Source organism: Trichoderma reesei, assembly GCF_000167675.1.
Source record: "Trichoderma reesei QM6a unplaced genomic scaffold TRIREscaffold_4, whole genome shotgun sequence".
Lineage (NCBI taxonomy): Eukaryota > Fungi > Ascomycota > Sordariomycetes > Hypocreales > Hypocreaceae > Trichoderma > Trichoderma reesei.
The window spans coordinates 1,693,918-1,715,045 of record NW_006711151.1 but is presented as its reverse complement, the minus strand read 5'-3'; the positions used below and the strand labels follow the sequence as shown (position 1 = coordinate 1,715,045).

General features: G+C 47.2%; 6 protein-coding genes across 6 annotated transcripts; 4 read left to right on the top strand and 2 right to left on the bottom strand.

Annotated features, from left to right (window-relative positions):
- Positions 1 to 2,401: 2,401 nt before the first annotated feature.
- TRIREDRAFT_105174 (uncharacterized protein) lies at positions 2,402 to 3,429 on the top strand (the record flags this gene model as incomplete). Its single annotated transcript, XM_006963452.1, has 3 exons — positions 2,402 to 2,614; positions 2,674 to 3,037; positions 3,098 to 3,429. 3 exons carry the CDS (start codon positions 2,402 to 2,404, stop codon positions 3,427 to 3,429), a joined length of 909 nt encoding a protein of 302 aa, XP_006963514.1.
- A 1,029-nt stretch (positions 3,430 to 4,458) lies between these two features.
- Positions 4,459 to 5,943, top strand: TRIREDRAFT_105173 (uncharacterized protein; the record flags this gene model as incomplete). The annotated part of the gene is made up of 3 exons (XM_006963451.1): positions 4,459 to 5,133; positions 5,195 to 5,420; positions 5,504 to 5,943. 3 exons carry the CDS (start codon positions 4,459 to 4,461, stop codon positions 5,941 to 5,943), a joined length of 1,341 nt encoding a protein of 446 aa, XP_006963513.1.
- Positions 5,944 to 9,549: 3,606 nt separating this feature from the next.
- Positions 9,550 to 10,626, bottom strand: TRIREDRAFT_58016 (uncharacterized protein; the record flags this gene model as incomplete). Its single annotated transcript, XM_006963246.1, has 2 exons — positions 9,550 to 9,949; positions 10,037 to 10,626. 2 exons carry the CDS (start codon positions 10,624 to 10,626, stop codon positions 9,550 to 9,552), a joined length of 990 nt encoding a protein of 329 aa, XP_006963308.1.
- Positions 10,627 to 11,339: 713 nt separating this feature from the next.
- Positions 11,340 to 12,946, top strand: TRIREDRAFT_105171 (uncharacterized protein; the record flags this gene model as incomplete). Its single annotated transcript, XM_006963450.1, has 3 exons — positions 11,340 to 11,505; positions 11,582 to 12,056; positions 12,124 to 12,946. 3 exons carry the CDS (start codon positions 11,340 to 11,342, stop codon positions 12,944 to 12,946), a joined length of 1,464 nt encoding a protein of 487 aa, XP_006963512.1.
- A 1,402-nt stretch (positions 12,947 to 14,348) lies between these two features.
- Positions 14,349 to 16,926, top strand: TRIREDRAFT_57433 (uncharacterized protein; the record flags this gene model as incomplete). Its single annotated transcript, XM_006963449.1, has 2 exons — positions 14,349 to 15,493; positions 15,552 to 16,926. The coding sequence occupies 2 exons, from the start codon at positions 14,349 to 14,351 to the stop codon at positions 16,924 to 16,926; spliced, it is 2,520 nt and encodes an 839-aa protein (XP_006963511.1).
- A 141-nt stretch (positions 16,927 to 17,067) lies between these two features.
- Positions 17,068 to 19,265, bottom strand: TRIREDRAFT_120851 (uncharacterized protein; the record flags this gene model as incomplete). Its single annotated transcript, XM_006963245.1, has 2 exons — positions 17,068 to 18,683; positions 18,740 to 19,265. 2 exons carry the CDS (start codon positions 19,263 to 19,265, stop codon positions 17,068 to 17,070), a joined length of 2,142 nt encoding a protein of 713 aa, XP_006963307.1.
- Positions 19,266 to 21,128: the final 1,863 nt, after the last annotated feature.

Genomic DNA, 21,128 nt, shown 5'->3' with positions numbered 1-21,128 from the left:
TATAAGTAATATATTAATAATAAATTATTAATAACTTACTTAGTATAATATAATTTATATTATTTAAATTAATTATTTATTATAATTAGGTAATAAAATATTAAGGCACCTTTAATAGTAGTAGTAAAGGATATATATAAGTACTATAAGAAAATATAATAAAAAAAACGCTTATTTAATTATAAAAAATAAAAAAGTAGTAAATAATATTATACTTAAGTTATTTAATATTACCTTTTTTAAATAGGATATATATTATTATTAGTAATATATTAATAATAAATTATTAATATATTATATATATATTATATAAACTTACTATATATTTTCCTTTACTAAGTATTATAATTAATTATAGTATATATTTTTAATATTAAAAGGTTATTATTAATTTATAAGCTATTTATAAAAAGCTTTTATATAATAAGTATATATAGCTAGTATTTTAACTTAATAAGTATTTTATAATAATATAAAGCACTTATATAGTTAATATATTATATAAATATATTTTTTATAATAATAATAAACTATAATTTATTAATAAACTATTTATAATATATTATAATAAGACTACTTATATTTTTTATAAAATAAATAATTTATAATTAGTAGGTATTATTTTATATATTTTAACTATACTTATAAGCCTTTTTTTTATTATAATTAGCTAAAATTATATATAATTAGCTATAAATATATAATATATTAATAAATTATTACTAATTTATTATATAGCTATTACTAATATATTTATATACTTAAATACTTTTTATTAATAACTTAGTTAAGATAGCTTTACTTAATACTTTTACTAAGTTACTTAATACTTTTTTATAACTTTTAAATAATAGAAGTTATATAATAAAAGGTTAAGATATTAGTAAACCTTTATACTTATATAATAAAATTTATAATATATTATTAAGACTAAGTTTAAAAGCTATAATATGCTTTTATAATTAGGTTTTTTTATATTAAAATAGTATTAAATTTATAATATATTAATAATTTATTATAAATATATTATTAATATATTATACTTATATTATTTTAAGGCTATTATTATTAAGCTTTAGTAAGCTAATTTAAAAATATTAAATAAGCTATACTTAATTTTAATATAATTAGCTACTTAAGTATATATATTAAGTATATAATCTTATTTATTATAATAGCATTAACTTATTAACTATAGTAATTAAACTAGACTAAATTAAATAATAATAAAATATAGTTTAGCGCTTTTATTTTATTAAGTGGCTTTAAAAAGCTATTAGGTTATTAAAATTCTTATATAATATATTAGTAATTTATTATTAATAAATAATAAATATATTTTACTTATATAATAGCTTTTTTTTATTATTACTATAATAAAAAGCCTTAAAAGCTAAATATTAAGTAAAATTTTAAACTTATTATTATTAAAAAAAGGATTAGTAAAAGCTTAAAATAAATCTATTATAAATATATTTATAATATATTTATAATAAACTTATAGGATTTTATAAAAAATATATTTATTTTAGCTTTAGTATTATATTAAAGAGGTATTTAACTTTAATATAAAAGCTAATATAACTTATACTTTACTTTTTAAAAATTTTAGCTAATTAAATTATAAGAAGTATAGGTTATATAAGGTTTTTTAATATAGTAAAAAATTTAGAAAAGTGGAGTATAGGTTATATTAGACTAGGGTGCATGGGTTATTTAAGGTAGCACCTCCTTCCTCCTAGACATTTCAAGGTTTGCGCCCGCGTAAACGGCCCCAGTTTTAGCGGGATCTCGGGCCGCCGGGATTCTTGTTCTAGCGCTTCTACAGCGGCTAAGCGAGGCGCTAGAAGGCTTCTATTCCGGAGTCGACTTTCATCGACACTCCTCGCCATCTGCCTTTTGTGACACAATAATATGTGTCCGTCGTATAAATAGCAAACTGAATTCAAGACTAGTTACTGCGATGTGATGCAATGCAAGTTATCTATAGAATCAAGACTTGAGGGGCACACTAGGCTGCCAGCTCTTCAGCAATCTTGCTCTGTATTTGCACACAAACCCAATGTCGCAGCAGTAATAGCAAACCTTCTAATGCCATACAAGGGTTCTGGTTATCTAGTCATTTCTCCTTTATGTATAATCTGGTTGTGCTTTATCTAGTGGCTCGACATCATGTCTGATAGCTTTCCCCTCAGTCTGTGGATTGCGTAGCTCTGGAAGTCGCTGTAATTTGTGGCTCTGCAGACGTTAGGCTCAAATGCCGAGAAGCGTAGCAGCTTCACTGGGGGTTTGGGCGAAATACATGTATGTAGCTCGACCATTTTCGCTCACTCTCCATCCACACAATCCACGACTGTCTTTCCTGACATGTTGCCTCCAGGCACAGCATCTGACAGCGATCATGGCTTCCTCGGCCCAAGACATTGTGAGAATTCTGCATGCCGCTGGGGGTTTCATCCCCGATGTCGACAGCAGCGAGTATTATGTCGTCGTTGAAGAGAGCAACGAACTGAGCGAAATGCACTGGTTCGGATCCCAGCTCGCCGGTGAGACCTTTATCGCATCGGAGATCAGGGCTCATTCGCCTGCTGTCTATGCTGTCCATGATACTACAGTGAGCTTCAAAGCCGTCTTTGGGGAAAATCGCTGAAGCGGTTCTGACTCGATCTATAGCGGTCCGTCTTCTGCGTCGGCGAGAATGATGCGCTCAGGCTTTTCACGCTGTGGGAAGACGAGTGGCATGAGGTCACCCTCACCGGAAGAGGAAATATCCTGGTGCATCCCTCAAGCAGAATGAGCGGATGCGTTGATGGCAGTGACACTCTGGTGTTTTTTGAGGACTACAAAGGCCAAATACGAGGCATTCGGGTCCAAGAGGATGGAAGCTGGAAATTCCTCCGCTCTCTTGATGTGGCCTCTCAGCCGGGAAACCCTCATCTTGCTCAGGTTCAGAATGGTGTCGTTTACCTGAGTTACATGAACCGAGACGGTTATATCCATCAGGCAGGCATAGGGATCACATCCAACTTCTACTCCGGTCTGCACCCATCTGTCATTCTCTACCCCTTCCGAGATGCTACTCTCTAACAGGCAACAGATTCCCTTCTGCCGGGTGCATTGTTCTCCGACACTCACATCACGAACTTTATTGTCAGCGTGCAGAATAAGAAGAGGGATGGGACTTCAAACGCGCCCGATGAGCCGCAGGATCAGGAAGAATTCTACCTCCTCGCTTTGACTAAGAAAGATAAGGACAAGGAGCCAGAGGAGCTAGAGTGCGTGGATGGTAATGGAAAGCGGACGCTATTGGGCAGAATTATCCACGGCATCTTTGTCTGGATCTCAGACAAGGAGAGCAATGGGTCTGCTATCAAAGCTGCAACTGCTGCAGTGACGTCTGCTACGGGAAAACCCAAGAAGAGGAGGTAGATGGAACCCTTGCCTTGATCCGTTCGTTAAAGCAGATGAAAGAATGCGTATGGAAGAAGACGCTAATGAAACACAATGGAAGATGCTAGGCAAGCGATGATTTCTTGTCCCTAATTGAGCCGCAAATCACAGTCGGCCATAAGGCATGAGACTGTTCCGGCACCAAAATAGCAAGTGTACTCCGAATGCTTCTAATGTGCTTGCAAAGCCACAGATTGCACCCACGTCTCTTGCCCAAGAGGATTGTCGTTGCCCAAAAGTGGATATCACGGCTCTTACAAAACAACAATATGCGGCCAATCACAGGTTGAGCGCATGAGTCGGGCTTCTGCATGTGTGCCTTCAGATTGCTTGTAAGGGTCTGGACTGCTATCTATAGTCAGAACGTGTTCCAATTTTGGATCCCCCAATGCTCTTCAACAGAGAGGCACGTTGACCACTCTTTGGTAGACCTTCGATGGGATGGACGTACGGGATGAGCCATTGGTTCATTACTCTGGTGCGACTTGACAACGAAGGTGATTATGCCCAATAGCACTCATGCTTCAAGCATCAGCAGCCGACGCGATACCGAATCCTTGCCGCCAATGACGCAGTTGAACCAGGCTGTCGGCTCTGTATATCAGTCACCTGATACCGAGATCTTTTCCCATAGGCCGGGGTCATACTTGCATGGCCCAAGTACTAGCAAGAGATACGCCACTTTGCAGTAGACGCAGCCTCGAGGGCCTAAATGCCCGATATTGCACCAGATTCCAAGATGCCGGTGACGATTGGGCACGAATACACTCGAACGAAGAGCCGCAACATAGCTCAGGCCTTGGCCCAAGCTACTGTGTGTTGCCATGAACATGAGGGCGCCTCATCAGAATATCGTGGACGGCGTCGCAGTGTTTTAGTAGATCACCGGGAAGCTGTATAAATATAACACGTCTTCCTCACTGAAGAGGACGGGTCTAGAAAAACATCAGCTTGAATTCTTTCGCCAGCGCCTTGTCTTATAGTGATTGGCTCAAAGATCACTACACAATGAGGTCTCTAGTCAACCTCGCGCTCGACGGAAGCCTCAAGCCAAGTGACCTGATCGGCAGAGAAAAGGAAATAGACGCCGTCGACAAAGCAACACTCTACACCCCTCTTGGTACGGCTGTCTTCTACCGCCAAAAAGAGGCAATCAAGCTTCTTCTCGACAATGGGGCGAACCCGAACGGCGTTCCGGAGTCTTTCCCACCTCTTTGGATCGCAGCAGCCAGGACAAAGGGGCATATCGGCAGCATCGTCGGAATGCTTCTTGCTCACAAGGCAGACGTGAACATAGCTTCTGATCTCACCAAGAACACCACTCCTCTGACTGCTCTCGTCAAGCGGTACAGAGGTGAAGATGATATTCACGTGATAGAAGCTCTTGTGGATGCTGGTGCTGACCCTCATGCTACAAACAACAGGAGGGAGTCAGCCATGTCCATAGCCACTGCACGGAATGACAAAAAGATGTTGGCTATTCTATCTCCCCATAACAGGAAGCATAGCCACTTGAGAAACCTGGGTATGCTTGTGTCCCTCATCGTGTTTGTAATCGCGTGGGTGAACAAGCGCCCTGAGATGATGGCTGCTGCCGGCATGAGTGCGGCTGCAATTGGAGGATATGGACCCCTCAAGAAAAGATTCAAGATCAGTGGTCTGGCAAAGGCAGAGATTCCGCCGGTATGTTTCGCGTCCTTGTTTCCCATGGGTGCGGTGATTTACTAATGGAATAAATGATTAGCATATCTTGGACAAAGTCGAAAAGGACAAGTCAGCCAGGAACTTCAAGGAAGAAATGAATAGGTACATCAAGAAGGCGCATCTGGATCAATTCTTCAGAAAGGAAAAGGAGGGTTTTCTGGATGAAGTCATCAAAAAAGCCGTCGAGTTGGAAGCAGATCCGAAAAGCAGTGCTCACCCTTCAGACTTGATCCGTCTCGCACTTTTCCAACCTGTGCTGTATTGTGGTATGTCAACATTACAATTATTGTCTCGACTGAAGAAACAGAATCACGATTCGGACTAACCAATGTCTACCATGTGTATACAGACGATAGCGGTTCAATGAAGAGGGACAATCGAATCCAGCTGCAGGCAGACTTGAGTGAGCGAATCACCAGTCTCACCACGAGGCTTGTCCCAGACGGTACCGGCATCGAGCTGCGACTCATCAACTGTCCAGATTCCTTTAATCACCCTACATCGGAAAGAGTCAGCGATATACTCAAGAACCAAGTTGTATACGCTGGGCCTACTGAGATTGGAACCAATTGCAGGGCAAAGATCCTCGAAGAGCTTGTTTACCGACCCATAAAAAAGAAGCTGTTTGATCGTCCGGTGCTTATCTCGATCTTGACTGATGGATGCCCTTTGGGCCCCCCTGGCAGTAGTGAGACGCAAGATACGCTGAAAAATGTCATTTTACAGTGTGGTGTTTTCTTGGAGAAACATGGGTACAGAAAAGATGGTAAGAGAGAGTCTTTTACTTAAGCTTTTATCACATCTGACAAGACTATAGTTGTCCGCTTTCAGATCAGCCAAATTGGACAAGATGCAGCCGCGAAGGAATTCATCAAAGGCCTTGCGACGGACGACCAATTAAAGGGCGTTTTATACTGCACTACACGTAAGAAACACTCATGTTCAGTTCATTACTTGGCTGTGGACTTGCATATGGTATCTCGGTTACTGATGGATGCGTGTGATAAGGCCAGCTGGATGATGAGTTCAAAGATCTGCGGAACAATGAGCATCGTCTTGAACAATGGGTGAGTCAACTCGATCTCTTTGCGTCCCGTTACTGGAGAACCTCTTGCAATACTGACATGACATTGCAGCTCCTGGAACTGTTGATGGAGCCAATCCTCAAAGCCGAGTAACAACAGTCCGTGTTCTGTAGCTTAAAGGAGGGGGGGGGGGGGGGGGGGGGATATCAGTCCCTGGCAACTGCAATTTGACCATAGTATAGACTATCACGCAAACCTAGAATGTCTTTGCCCGATGATTAAGCAACCGTATGATATCCTTATGTCCACTCTCTTCAGCCCAATCAATTGGCCTGATTCCTCCTTCGTCCGCCCTGTGGACATCATCAATATGACTTGCATCCAGGAGTAAGTTTACGACCTTCATCTCCCTGGACCCGATAGCAGCAAACATGGCTGTCCGTCCATCCTTGTTGCGTGCTCTGACATTGGCCCCTTCATCTATAAGCAGCTTTACAATATCGTGATGGCCCAAAGCTGCTGCAAAGAACAGAGGCGTGCGATCTTCTTCGTCTCTCGCTTCGATGTTGGCGCCGGCATTCAGCAGCGTTTCGACCATTTCGATATGACCAAAAGCACAGGCGCTGTGGAGAGGAGTCTGTTCTTCCTGGTTACGGGCATCCACGTCCACCCCCTTGTCAAGTAGCATTTGCATCACCGGTTTGCTGCCCTGCCAACTTGCCGTGTGGAGAGGCGTGTGCTTTGTGTGATCCCTGTTGTTGACATCGGCGCCCTGCTGAAGAAGCGCACGAACGGTCGCTTCATCTCTGTTCTCGATGGCCAGAGTCAGCGCCGTCTCTCCTTCTCTCAGTTCCCGTACATTGACGTTCGCGCCCGCATTGAGGAGCAGCTCAACGATTGCGTGGTGTCCCTTTCTAGCGGCCCCTATCAGGGGCGTCTCCCCATATCGTTGGTCCATGGCGTTGATATCCGCTTTGCCAGTCTTGATCAGCATCTCAACGATTTGCACATCTCCCATTCTAGCGGCTCGGGAGAGCAGCGTTTGACCGTGTTGATCAACCTCATTGATATTGTCATCAGCCTTGAGCAATCTCTGCATCGTCAGCTCCGAAGAACTCTCGGCGGTATAAGGGATCGTCTCGTTCCTCCCACTGCCTGTCGATGGGAGTCTTTTCTCATGCTCAAATAGCATCTCAATAACCTTATGGTGTTCTAGGCGAGTTGCAAGCAACTTCACCTTTCCGGCCTCGTCGTTGGGATGGATAACGCCCCCTCTCTGTAGAAGAAGCTGAATGATTGACGCATGCTTGTTATAGGCAGCCAGAGAAAGCGGCGTCCTCTCAAGGCGGTCTCTTGCATTCAGCTCACTTCCTTTTTCGAGGAGAAGGCGAACAACTTCCTCATGACCATTCCGGGCAGCCCAGATCAGTGAAGTGGCGCCCTGCTCCTTGTCTCTCACTTCAAGAGAAGCATTCGAGTCTGCTAGCAAGCCAGCGACAGCTTCATGGCCGTTTCGAGCTGCCCACAACAGGGGGGTCTGGTTGTCGCTGTCGAATGAGTCTGGGTCGCAGCCATGTGTGAGTCTTTCCTGCAGCAAAATACTTGCTACTCCAGTAAGCCCAAAATATGCTGCCAGATGAAGTCCAGTCACGCCTCGAGGCACTTCCTGGCTGTAGTTCGCATGGGACGAATAATGCTTTACAGCATGCTGCGCCTGAATTGATGCTTCAACCTTTGCTGCGCTGCGAAGGAACTCTAGAAGCTCCTTGCTCGGGTTGGCATCCTTCGGAAGATGATCCCCCCAATGGCTTGCAGCGTAGTTGCAGAGCGAGAACCTCTTCTGCCGTTGTTCAAACTCCTCGTCTGTTTCACAGAATCCGCTTTCGAAATCCGTAAAGGAGAGGTAGGTAATGCAGGCACAGAATAGAGCATATTCGGCCTCGGGAAACCAGCTCATCTGTATACTGACCAGGAACTCGTGCGCAGTATAGTGCACCAGTTGGATGATACCAGTCTTTTCATCAAACGTCACCAAACCAACACAAGCTCGGCCAATATCCTTGAGCTTGGAGAGATGATCTTCCGATATTGTAGTCATTGTCTCGTCTGCCGTAGTTGCCTCTTCTGTTGTCATGGCTTGGCTTGTTGCCACGCCATGCTGAAGCTCGGAGGTGGTGAGTTGCCTTTTGGCGAATGTGAGCCATAAAAGGGTCTTCTTTGCAAGGTCCTCGATATCTGACTCTTGTTTCTCTATCCGTTCAAAGACACGCTCGTATGCGTCTCGCAGTACCTTGTCCCTCCGAACCCCAGCGTTGGCTTTGAAGCTCCGAAGTTGGCTTTGAATACCGACTTTGGTTGTCTTGTGTCGGACCAATTCCAGATAGAGACGCGCTAGGAGAAACCTATGATGGAAAATTGTCAGTACTTCTACCACCTAGCCGGCTTTACATACTGCCAAAGACGAGGATTTGAGTGGAAAACGATACCTACATGCCATCTGCAACCCTGGATATCTCTGTTCCGATCTCCTCCTGGATAGATGGATTGTCCTTGATGATGCTTGTCGCCGAAAGTTGCATTTCGGCTATCAGATACCTGGACATGTCGCTCGAGCTGGCCCGGATCTCAAGAAAAGAGCTTTCGGCTTCCTCAAACCGTTGTGCGACTTGCGGAATGAACCTCGATGTTGCGAATATATTCATGTTGCAGTTTGCTTGAAGTCGGAAGAGTGCATCGAGGAATTGCTGTACAGACGACAACTGACACTCGTCAATCGCATCGATAACCACGTAAACCTCTGAGTATAAGCTTGCCACAGCTTCTATGGCGTCCTCAAGTTGCTGTTGAGATGATTCGGTCTGGTTGGTCTTGTGCTGGTCATACAATTTTCTCGTGCTGGCTGGGAAAGGAATACGGCTGCTGACAAGCTGTCTCAGGACGCTTGCAAGTAGTCTCTCGGCTGTCTGATACTCCTGGTTTTTGAAAGTACAATAGAGGAAGGCTATGCCGATGGTGGGATCGTCCATGGATCGAGTAGTGAGATGGTCGATGACAACTGAAGTAATGATTGTTTTGCCGGATCCTGGCATTCCTTGGCAAAGCAGGGTCTTGTTGCTTCTATTGAGCCAGTTTCGCAACTCTTTGGTCTCAAAGATCCACTGACAGGTTCCTTTCGTGTGACTTCTCAGATGCATGGTATGCTGCTGGCCGTGGTTGGCGGTTGTGAGCCAGTCGAGGATTTTGCTCACTTCCTCTTTATCCATCTGCGATTGAATATTGCTTACTTTTGCCCGAGTATCAATGACAGCCTCATGGACTGTGCGTCTTATATATTAGAAAATGAAGACTTTCCAAATGAGAATGGAGTTAGCTAACCTTGCTGGAGTAAAACATCCTTGATAGGACGCTCCTTGGCAACATCCACCGGCTGCACATGCTGTAGAAGCTCCTTTGCGAATGCCGCTGCTAGAGCTGCAGCATATTCTTGCCAGTCTTTGTTCTTCCCAGCATCGGCATAGTCGCAGATTCCCCTTATGACAATGCATGGGAAGTTGTTCATCAAACCCGCTGCTTCCATCTCGAGACACAAGACTTGTCCTCCCAGATCCTTGTTGATCTGATCTCTGACATCCCTATCCTTGATAACCTGGTTTCCAGACGCAATCAACCCGTAGTGGATTTCCGGCTCTCTGGGCTGCTCGTCACCGTTATCAAGATCGGGCATGCTGGGCATATCTCGCCCTTCAGGCTCGTAGCGACCTGACAACAGTCTGAACAGAACAACGAGCATCTCGTAGATGACGGTAGCGACGCTTAGCCAGAAGGTGGGATTTTTCCGTGGTTTGCAAGGGTTGAACAGGGGATCTCTGAGGCGAGGAGACCACGTATATTTCCCAACTGTTTTGGGATATCTTTCTTCCATCTCCTTCATATAGGTGGGTATCTTTGTGCCCTGTAAGTCGTGAGACATCTGCAGGTCCACAAGAGCCGTCAATAAGGCCTTCGGGGGACGGTCCAATGCACCGGTTCTCTTGAAACCGGCTTCTTCTGACTTTCCGAGATCCCACTGGACAACACCGGGAAATGGCCCGCTTGGCTTGCTGACCACAATGTCTCCGAGTCGAACCTGCGGAGGGATTCCTCCTCCAATGCCAACCATGAGGCAGAATCTGATTGACGGAAAGGTATTGCTCATCTGGGTAATCAGGCTCGCTGCTGAGTTGGTGCCAATCTCGGGAAGACAGGCAATGACAACGTTGTGATTGCCTATTGACCCCAAGGTGTAGGTGTATGGATCACGATCAGGCGGCAAGAGGTCATCGTGAATCGCGTCAAGCATCGCTTTGGATGCTGCTTTCTCTTTCGGCAGAGCGCAAATCCATCCCACAGTGTAGTCTCTGTGAGTAAGGGACTTTGGAGGCGTCGGGATGTCATTGGGTGCTGACATTTTGACGTGGTTGATGTGAAGCGACTGGTGATGTGAGAGTCGAATAGCGCAAAATCTGGGCGATCTATTACGCTGTCGAGGCACCTCTTGATGGCAATGACCAGGAACAAGGGACAAGCGAAAATAGAAGATATAGGATATGACAGGTCAAGAGCCTCACAAGGTGTCACAAAGCATCTTGGGAATGCTTAAAATATGTAAAGTTAAGCAGGGGTAATCCTTGTGTACCACATACGTATGATGAATATATGGTGACCTGGCTGCAAAGATCGTTTCGGACGCCTTCTTCGTAATTGAACCAATCAATGTTGGCGCCGTGTATAAAGACAGCACAAGTCATCGCCGAGAGCTGACCTGCATACTGGCCTTTACGCTGGTAAAAGGCGTTCATCGCTGTGTAAGGATTTCGCCTTGCCACGCAATGACACAGGAAGTGTTACCTAAATGCCCTCAATCCAAGCCTTTATCCGATCCGAGCATACGTGGCCATACATGGCACAGCCTCAGGATGTGTGTTTGTTCAAGCAAATGTCGATTCGGTGTTGAGAAGACTGTCATGCTGTATGCATGCCCAATGCTTAGTCTTGACTCCCTCGTTGATGCCCGAAGTATCTCAGCCTCATGCATCTTCGAAGAGCCGCCCTCGTTCACAGCCACAATCTTAGAAATAGGCAAACAGAAGCTCCTTGTGCATTTGATGAAAACAAGGCATGATGGAAGGGCAAAAAGTACAAGGCTCTTGCTCGCAGCTTGACGCAGCAGAGCGGGATCCCGACCGCGATAGTGAGCCCATTGATCCTGAGAACGAGGGAGGAACAAGGTCCTTCAAAGCTCAGGATCTCGAGGAGTGGATTGTAAGGCTTCGGTTCACGCAAGATGGTTCGTCAATGCATATTCTCGCATATCCTCCAAACACTGAACAGGGCTTGAATAATAAGTTGTCAAATGCGGATAGGAGAACGCCGAGAAGGGAACGGCTTCTATGTCAACATGCCGCATCCCACACATCATGTCATCTTGACTGCTGGCCATAACATCAACGATGTGAAGCTGGACGACCTAGAGATATGCTCAGAATCCCCAACAAGCCCATCTTTCAAGGCTTCCGCACTTTACGTCTCTGCCGCATACGTAGCGAATAAGCAAGAAGTTGACGATTACGGCGTCATACTAGTGAAGAAGGATCCAACTCGTCCTTATCGGGGCTTTGGTTTTGCTCTGAAGCGCGGCCACGATGACCTTACTCACAACGGACTCGTCGTTTATGGCCTGACGGAGTCTGCAAACAGCTACAAGCTGACTGCAAGTTATGGCACATGCGTGGACTGCATGCCTGACCAACTTGAATATGCACTTAGCACAGGAAAAGGGTTCAGCGGCTCGCCCGTGATTATGCCATACAAAGACAACGAAACTGCGGTCGCTATTCAGTAGGTTGAAGATGTTTCCCTTGAGTTTTACAGTTCATGTCGACTGATAGATACTAACACCGTATAGCAACTATGGTCACAACTCCAACGATGCACCCCGGGGCACTCGAATCAATGAAAAGGTCATCGTCGAGATCTGCAGCTGGCTCAGCATTGGGTTCTTCAACAAGGCGATTCAGGCTTCCATTACGAACAACATTCCATTGGACCAGCGCCTATATCTTGTCTTTATTCCAGATAGTGATCACGCGGTGGTGAGACTCGGCTATGACAAGGAGCATGTCACAAGATTCGACATTCTACCTGCCTACGCGCCGTCTTCAAATTCCGACTTTCCCAACGACTTTCGCCATGTCTTCCGCCTCAGTCCGAAACCTAACTCACTTACAAAAGAACAGCCTCTAAAAGAAAGGCCTCCAAATGAACCACCTCTCCAGGAACAACCTCTGAAAGAACCATCTCTGAAAGAACGACCTTTGGAAGAACGACCTCTGGAAGAACGCTGGGTGCTCTGGAATGCCGATAGACACATGGTCAGCTTGACGAGCAATCTGAGGACTTTCTGTGCCGCAACTCTCCTCGAGCATAAGGCACCGAAACCGGGTCCGACTCAGAAGAAAGCCGATTCAAAGTTCTACTATATTCATCTCGAGATGACCAACCATCATGGAGAGTCAACTGAACTCAGGGAACTTCGATTGAGCGCCGCCGATCTTACGGCAAGGGATCTTTCCATGAAAACCTTTGAGACGCCCGAGGTCTCTTTTGCGAGACACAAGCGAGGGAAATATCTGTTTGGGAAGATTCCCAGTAAGCCAGGAGCTCCGAGTAAGCCGGCGTCGGAAAGAGAGGAGCTTCATTTCAACCTCTTTCGCCTCTTCTCTGGATGATTGCACGCATGGAAGAAACACTCAAGGGCAGATATCAATCTATTCTAATGACATAGTGTGACAATCATCTAGAGAGCCGCTGCCACTCAATTTGTACCTTTCCACATGTCAATCAAAGCCAATCGCCATTTCGTGTCGCCGCTCGTTACCTCGATCAAAGTTGGGAAGCATCGGAGAATTTTCAGAGTTGATCTCATAGAAGTTAGATCAGTGACAATTAGATGACATCCTTAGGTAGTCACCGAAAACTTTGTTGATATATTTTGTCAACCATTCGGAATCGATCTAAGCCTGATCATATCCTCGATTATGAGAATACCTCGGGACTCACAGGTTGGTTCACCTAGTGGACGAAGGAGCTCGCCTCATCCCGATTTCTCTACACGCTGCCCACAATGTTACAAAAGTACTACACAACTTCCAGCCCTACGACGTTGCAAAGTGCCGCCACTGCTAGAATGGTGTACTTCAAATGGAAGGCCTTCTGTTACTGACAGTTTGGGTCTTGTATCAGTTACCGTATTGCAGGGTAGGTAACTAGGTGAACAAGGGGATGAGCCTTGTGTGATACACCACAAACTGGCTGAGTACCTTATCTTTTAAGGGGACTTTCAGTCTGGAAGAGTCCCTATCGCGTGATACCTCGAGCAATAGGCTCAATTACCATTTCCTTCTGCCACAAGAAGCGACTGCATGTCTCTTCGTCTTAGTGACACTTTGACGTATCACTTCCCAGTCAGCAACAGCAGGCGCTCGAGGGCCACGTCGCTTCTTGGTCATGATACTCGAGACAAGGGCATAAGCAGTTGAAAGACCATTGATTAATGTACGGACTCTGAAAGAGGGTGACGACATTTACCATGAACAACAATAACCAGGCTCCAATGTGCCTTTGTCACAAGGATTGTGATCCATCCATGATCCAATGTGGAAGCTCGGAACTCGACCATGCCAGCATGCGGGGAGATAATCGGATGAGACGTGCCCGACTTGGAAGGCGAAAGTGCAGCATAAGCTGCTATCAAGCTCACATATAATGATATGCCTGGACAAGAGTTTCCTATTGTGCTGTCTATAGAGACGAGGCAATTTTCCCCAGCTTTTCATCATCAGCATGGTGGCGTACCTCCATTTGCTGCCCATTTTGGGCTTGTTGGTTATAGAAACCGCCCATGCGAATGCTCTGAGTCTAAGAAACGACGAGCCTCAGACAGGAGTCAATTGGGGTTATGTTCCTGGTGCCTACATCGTGGAGTATGAGGATGGCCATGTAAGTTGAGCGCTTGTGAGAAGGAGTACATACTTCATCTGTATTGATCACACAACTGATGCTCCTCAATAGGAGAGCGAGGCCTCATTTTTTAGCGACCTTCACACCCGTGGGCTTCCGGCCACCAAACGAATGAACTTGTCGTATTCGTTGTTCAGAGGAGCTTCCATCCAATTAGACGCAATCGACCTGGATCTTCATCACGCCTCGACCAAGATCGCATCGCTCGCCTCTGTAAAGAATGTGTGGCCCGTCCGTTACTTTGAGCATCTAGCCAATGGTAAAGGTTCATCTGGAAACAGCAATATCGGCAAATTGAACCATCTATCTAAGCATTTCGCAAGGACAACGGCAGACAATGATACTGTCGGGTATGCGCCTCACGTTTTAACCCAAGTTGACAAACTCCACGCAGAAGGGTTTACCGGTAAAGGCATCCGCGTCGGCCTCGTCGACTCAGGAGTTGATTACAACCACCCTGTCCTAGGAGGCTGCTTCGGCGAAGGTTGCATCATCAGCTATGGAAAGGACCTAATCGGCGACGACTTCAACGGCACAAACACGCCTGTCCCCGATCCTTATCCTCAAGATTGCCTCGGCCACGGAACACATGTCTCTGGCATCATCGCCGCTCAGGAGAACTACCTGGGCTTTATCGGTGCTGCATATGGCGCAAACTTGGGCATGTACAAGGCGCTGAATTGCGCTGGCGTATCTTCCAACGACGTGCTGATTGCCGCTTTCAACGAGGCGTACGAAGACGGGTCGGACATAATCTCGCTTTCTGTCGGCATCATCTCTGGCTGGAAAGAGGATCCTCTGGCAATCGCCGTCTCACGGATAATTGACGCGGGTGTTCCTTGTGTCATTGCAAACGGCAACAATGGCCCTTTCGTCTTCAGCTCGGCGACTCCCGCGGATGGCAAAGGGGTCATGGCAGTGGCATCTATAGAAAATACCATGACGCCTTTGCTGGGGACTGAAGGCTTCACCAGCTTAGACAGCTCTTCCGAAAATCTGACTTCCTTTGTCTGGATTCCTGGAACTCCAGCATTTCCCAACATTACTTTACCGCTATGGGTTGTTACGCCGAATACGACGGCATATGGCACCTGGAATGCTTGCAGTCCTCTCAACGAGAATGCACCAGCAGATCTCAGCGACAAACTTGTTCTCGTGGAGCTGAGCGACTGCAGTGACCCTGATATTGCCAACAGTCTTTTGAAGAACAATGCAAAGTACATCATGTTCTACAGCTCTGACGATGACCTCTCAAAGTAAGGTGCTTTTCCACTCTAACACTCCAGTTCATGATTGTGCTGACCATCTTTTCAGCCTCTACAGCGTCAGCACTACCCCAGAGACTCTCGGCTCCGGCATGGTCCCCCGGCAGCAAGCCCTGGTATGGCGAGACCTATTGGGAGACGGTACGGAAGTGTATGCGACAATGATTGAGCCTCAATCTGCCGGCACTGCTGCCGCATTCTTTCCAAACGACTCGAATGGCGGCTGCGTTGATGAGTTTTCAAGCTGGGGCCCAACATGGGAGGCAGACCTGAACCCACGCATCTCGACACCGGGAGGCTCAATCCTTTCCACTTATCCGTTGTGGATGGGAGGTTACTACGTCGACTCTGGGACGTCCATGGCTGCACCTCTCATGGCTTCGATATACGCCTTGATCATGGAGGCAAGATCCATTAAAGACCCCAAAACCCTGATGGGCCTGGTCTCGTCTACGGCAAATCAAAGGAAATACGTTGACTATAACACTGGCATCTTCTATGAAGGGTTGGCTCCCGTGGCGCAACAGGGTGCTGGTTTAGCTCAGGCATATGATGCAGTTCACGCAACCACGACCCTCAGCGTGTCAAGCATCTCTCTGAACGATACAAACCATTTGGTGAACAGCACGGATTTCACAATCACCAATGGAGCCAAACAAGCAGTGACTTACTCCGTCGGCCACGTACCGACTTTGTCTAGAGAAGCTTACAAGACTGGCCAGTCTACGCTGGGAAGGTCTACAACTCCTAGCAATGCTACAGCAACTCTCACCTTTTCGGAGACAAAAGTCACAGTTCCAGCAGGAGGGTCCGCTAAGATTACCATCGAAGTAACTCCTCCGCAAGGACTCAACTCATCAAATCTCCCCGTCTACGGAGGGTACATCACTCTGAGTGGTTCCAACGGCGAGAACTTGGTTCTCCCTTACCTCGGAGTTGCTGGAAGTCTCAAGAATGCTCGGAGTATAGACCCAGGCTACAGCTTCATCTATCATACCACCGGCCGCTTCCCACAAGAAGCACCCGACAACGACACGTGGACGATACCATATCCTACAGTCGGCAGCAAGCCTTCTACATCGTCAACTATTGACTACCCAGCGCTTGGTGTTGAGGCGGATGCCGGCATCCCGTTGCTAAGAGCAGACATCATTCCCTTAGGTGCTACGCCAGCAAAGACCACCAACATTCTGGGAGTCGATGTCGCTGGTAGCCTGCATGGCTACCCAGTGAGATGGCTCAACACAAACATCAACCAGGTCGCGTTCAATGGGGTAACGCAAGAAGGGACAATTCTGCCAGAAGGCAACTATGCGGTGTTGCTGCGAGCGCTGAAGATCTTTGGAGACGAGGAGAACCCGGGTGACTACTTTACGAAACAGACTGGTTCATTCAACATCAAGTATGCGTCTTCAACAACATAGACCTTAAGAGAATAACAATGAAAGAGTGAACGCCAAAAGACTGTTTAAGTTTTGTCTCGATGAGCCCTTGGACATGTATTTATTCTCTTCTGACACACTTGCAAAGGCTGTCTCATGCCGATCAAGTTCGATCCGTCCTATCTATACAATTCTTATGGGCCTCTTGCCTTTGGAGTCAACAAACCAGCTGTCAAGATCCGCTCTGCCAACTTCCGTAGCAAGACCAATTCGCTCGTATGTATCCTCTACAAAGTTTGTCTGATGCAGCAACATGCATATATGCTTCCCTCCCCACACAAAGCCAGTCTTCATACACCAGATCTGGGTTCCGAAAGGGATATGCTTTGGACCCGGCTTATCCAGAGGATAGTCGTAGTGAAATGTCAGAGAGTTTCCAGCCACGCCTTCGAAGCGTATGCTTTTTGTATTCCACAGAGGATTGTGCACCTCTACCAACGTCCCCGGAGCGAGGTAGCCTCGAACCTCCATGACCGCATCGGATATAGACGCATACTTGTCTAGGCCATTCAGCTTGAAGTCGATGCTGAGAACCTTTAGATCGTCTGGATACGTTCTCGGGCAGCCCGTCGCGTAAGCAGCAATGTTCCCCATCGAAATCCAAGACCACGTAGGGCCGCAATAGGAATCAGGACGGTCATGGACGTTTTGCGTGGCACGATACCATAGAAGCTCAGAAGGGAAGCAATTCTCCCACATGCCGGCAACGTATCGTCCCAGATCGGCAGAGTGCGCTGTCCCGTACTGCCTTGCAACGCCCGCGAGAGCAGGAAGCCGGTCTGATGTAAACGAGATGCGCAGCCCAGAGTATTCCGCCACAATCTGGTGCCAGTGCTTCCTGATCGCGGCAAGATTTGACGCTGCAAGGCCTTCAGAATGGTACAGCTTGCGGAATTCTGTATATTCGCCTAGGCCACCACCCGCGCCATTGCTGCCACCTCCCCAGATGCCTCCCGGGAGATGCTCACACTCGCATATTCTTTCACGGCTGCCCCTTGCGCATTCAAACGCCACCTCATATCTCGTGAAATAGACGATGCGTGGAGAAAGAAGACGTTCTTGGTAGACCCAAGCTCTGCTCAAGAGGGGAAGCTCCGGGGTCATCTTCAGGACACCGGCAACGTCCCAGGTTATGTGCTCAGGGACCCTTCGAATAAGATACGACGCCACTTGTTGCTTGACATGCGCAGGGCATTCCACGGTGAATGATGGACTTTCACGGAACAGACCGACATCGCTGTCTGCAGACCATGCCGCTGCAAAGGTCACGTAACCGCCGGTGTAGATCTCGCACATCTGCGCTGCCTGTTCTTTCCAGTCCTCGGCGCTATCTTGGATGATGCACAGGGAGTCGATCCAGAGATACTTTATACCAAGCCACACGGCGACTTTGGCGGCATCTTGAAAGGTCTTTGGTAATAGGCTCCAAGGAATCTCGTGTAGATGAGATGGGAGACTGTCTACAGTCGTTTGACAGAGATGTGTCGACGCTCCCCATCGATGGCTCAGACAGGCGTATCTCTCTTGCCCGCCCACATCTTGAACCAAGCGAACCTTGATGTTGTTCCCTGAATCAGGCGTCATCTCAAGCACCCGTTTGGGCAGCTGGGCGGCGGGACCAGACATGCAGGACTTGTGCATTGAGTTGCACTCGTGAAGCCACTCGCTGATTCTCTTGAAGGAAGTCTCCGACCCGGTATTGTTGAACGGAACCGGAGACTTGTAAGCGAAGGGATGCCCTGGCTAACGTTAGAATCTCGACTCTCAACGAACTCTACTCTTCTGCTAAACTGACAATTCTCTTCCTTTTCGTGACCGGCAGCCCGGTCAACATCGATCAATATGGTCCAGAGGTGGTATTCCTCTGAGCCGCGGTCTGGCGCGTCTCTCTTGCTGACGTTCGCTGTGAGCACAATCTTGAGATTGCTCAACTCTCTGTCGCGTCCCGAGGGGACTACCCAAGTAATTTGCACGACTTCCTCCCATGATTTGCTGTCCAAAAACACCCCGTCGTCGGCACAAGCGGACTCAACAGCCTTTATGATGGACTCGCAGCCACGGCATCCACGTTTCCGAGATGCCTGGAATATGCCGAGTTTTGCCTTGATTTCAATCCGGAGGAATTCTCTCCAGGCCTCGGGTAAAGGAAAGGGTAATTGCTCGTCTGGAGACTCTGTTCGTTCCTCATCGTGAATGTGAGAGTCCTTGCGCCAAGTGTAGCTTCTGTGAACAGACGGCTCGACCAAAGCAGCGCATTCTTCGTCCAACTCAAAGTAACAGATCCCACAGCGCCGCTGACTCGATGAGAAGCAGTTACCCATTGCTCCAGCAAACAATTATCACAGAAAAGCATGACTGAAGGGGAAGTTTTCGAGGCTGCCTCGCGGGCTGACTTGCCCCTCACTCAGTCGGCGGTTAAAGCTCATACGCGAGGCCAATCGGAGAATATCAATTGACAGGGAACCGATTGTCGGAAGGATTGCCACCCCTGAAGCCTCACACAACACACGATGCCGCGTTTTCCACGGTTTGCTCACTCTCCGGAATCTCTCCAGTAGCAGGTCTCGTAACCCTTTTCTCTCAACCCCTAACGCTTTGGCTCTTTCAATGAACTCCAAAGCTTCTTTTGTCTCCGACGCCGTGCTCATCACAGCAAGCCCCTGCTCCACTGTATGGCAAGGCTCTGTCTATATAAGAAGGTTGCCTCTCCCTCCTTTCTCTGTCTTTTTTCCTTCTCCCCCACCACCAACCCTGTCCAGTCTTTACCTCCCAGCGACCCAGCGACCCCTACCAGCGACCGACCACATTCAGTCATTACCGACCCTCAGCGACCCTCAGCGACCCTCAGCGACCCCCAGCGACCCCCAGCGACCCCCAGCGACCCCCAGCGACCCCCAGCGACCTCTTTCCCCTTCCCCCTCTTGATTCACCATCTTTCACCCCATAGATAGCCTCGTAGAAACCATATTCCACGTAGAGCCCCCGTAGACATCTCGTAGACACTCCACCCCCCCGTGTCCGACCCCGTATACGATTCCCCCCCGTGTTCGACCCCGTATACGATTCCCCCCCGTGTTCGACCCCGTATACGATTCCCCCCCGTGTTCGACCCCGTATACGATTCCCCCCCGTGTTCGACCCCGTATACGATTCCCCCCCCGTGTTCGACCCCGTATACGATTCCCCCCCCCCCCCCCCCCCGGTGTCCGACTCTGTATGCCACCTGCTCAGCAGTCGACTGCGTTCACGGTCGTTCACTTGAGACTTCCCCCGGACATAACTCTCCTCAAACCTTTTGTAAGTCTGTATGCTATTGTCGCGATACACGTGACCCATAAAACAAAAAAGAGTTACAGCTACTAGTCCCTGAACAAGGGTAGAGGTAATGAATGGCATATGCAGATGTCTCGAGCAGGCCTATCAGACACACGTTGAGATTCACGTACAATGGTCATGTTCGTGCAATTGAAGAAGGTAGGGGTAGGGGATGGTTCACTCCTGCATTGAGTAAAATGGACAGTTGGTAAGAAGTGTGCCCGCAAGAGCTTTATCCATGTCTACACTCGCTCCCATATCACAGAGACCTTTGTCGAATTGCTCATAGGTTGCGGCAGAGAAGATGGTACTAAAAAGCCATTATTGCTGGATACTCTCAGTTTATCGAGGCCACCTTCCGGACCATCTCATACCGAATGCGTTAATTGACTACGTTACGACAATCGAAAATCCTGAGGAGAAATCGTCCAATTGCCAAGCCTATTGAGCTGTGAAATTAAATACTGACACTGCGTTCTTATCGTGCCCAAGTGGACTTCTGTAATGACTTCAGAGGATTTTGAAGATTACAAAGATCAGGATTGTCCCACCATCACCTTAGTCTACTACTATATGCCTGTTGAGGCCATAGCAGCCCTTAAGCCTGTTCAAATAGATATGAGTAAAGCCAAAGTCCAGAGCGAGAGCATAAGCCAGGGTAGGTAATAAGGCGGGAGAGACTTTGATTACCACATGATGCATAGTGCAGCAGAGGCCTCTGAACTACATGTAGGTTCATGTTTGTGACGTTGTACCCAGCGAATAGCATCAACCATCAGCAGTCGCTTCAGGTGTTTTGTCTGTTCAACTGCCGTTTCCAATGGCCCACACATGTTTTCTCCCTGGCAGAGGGCTTGACTAAGTGATGA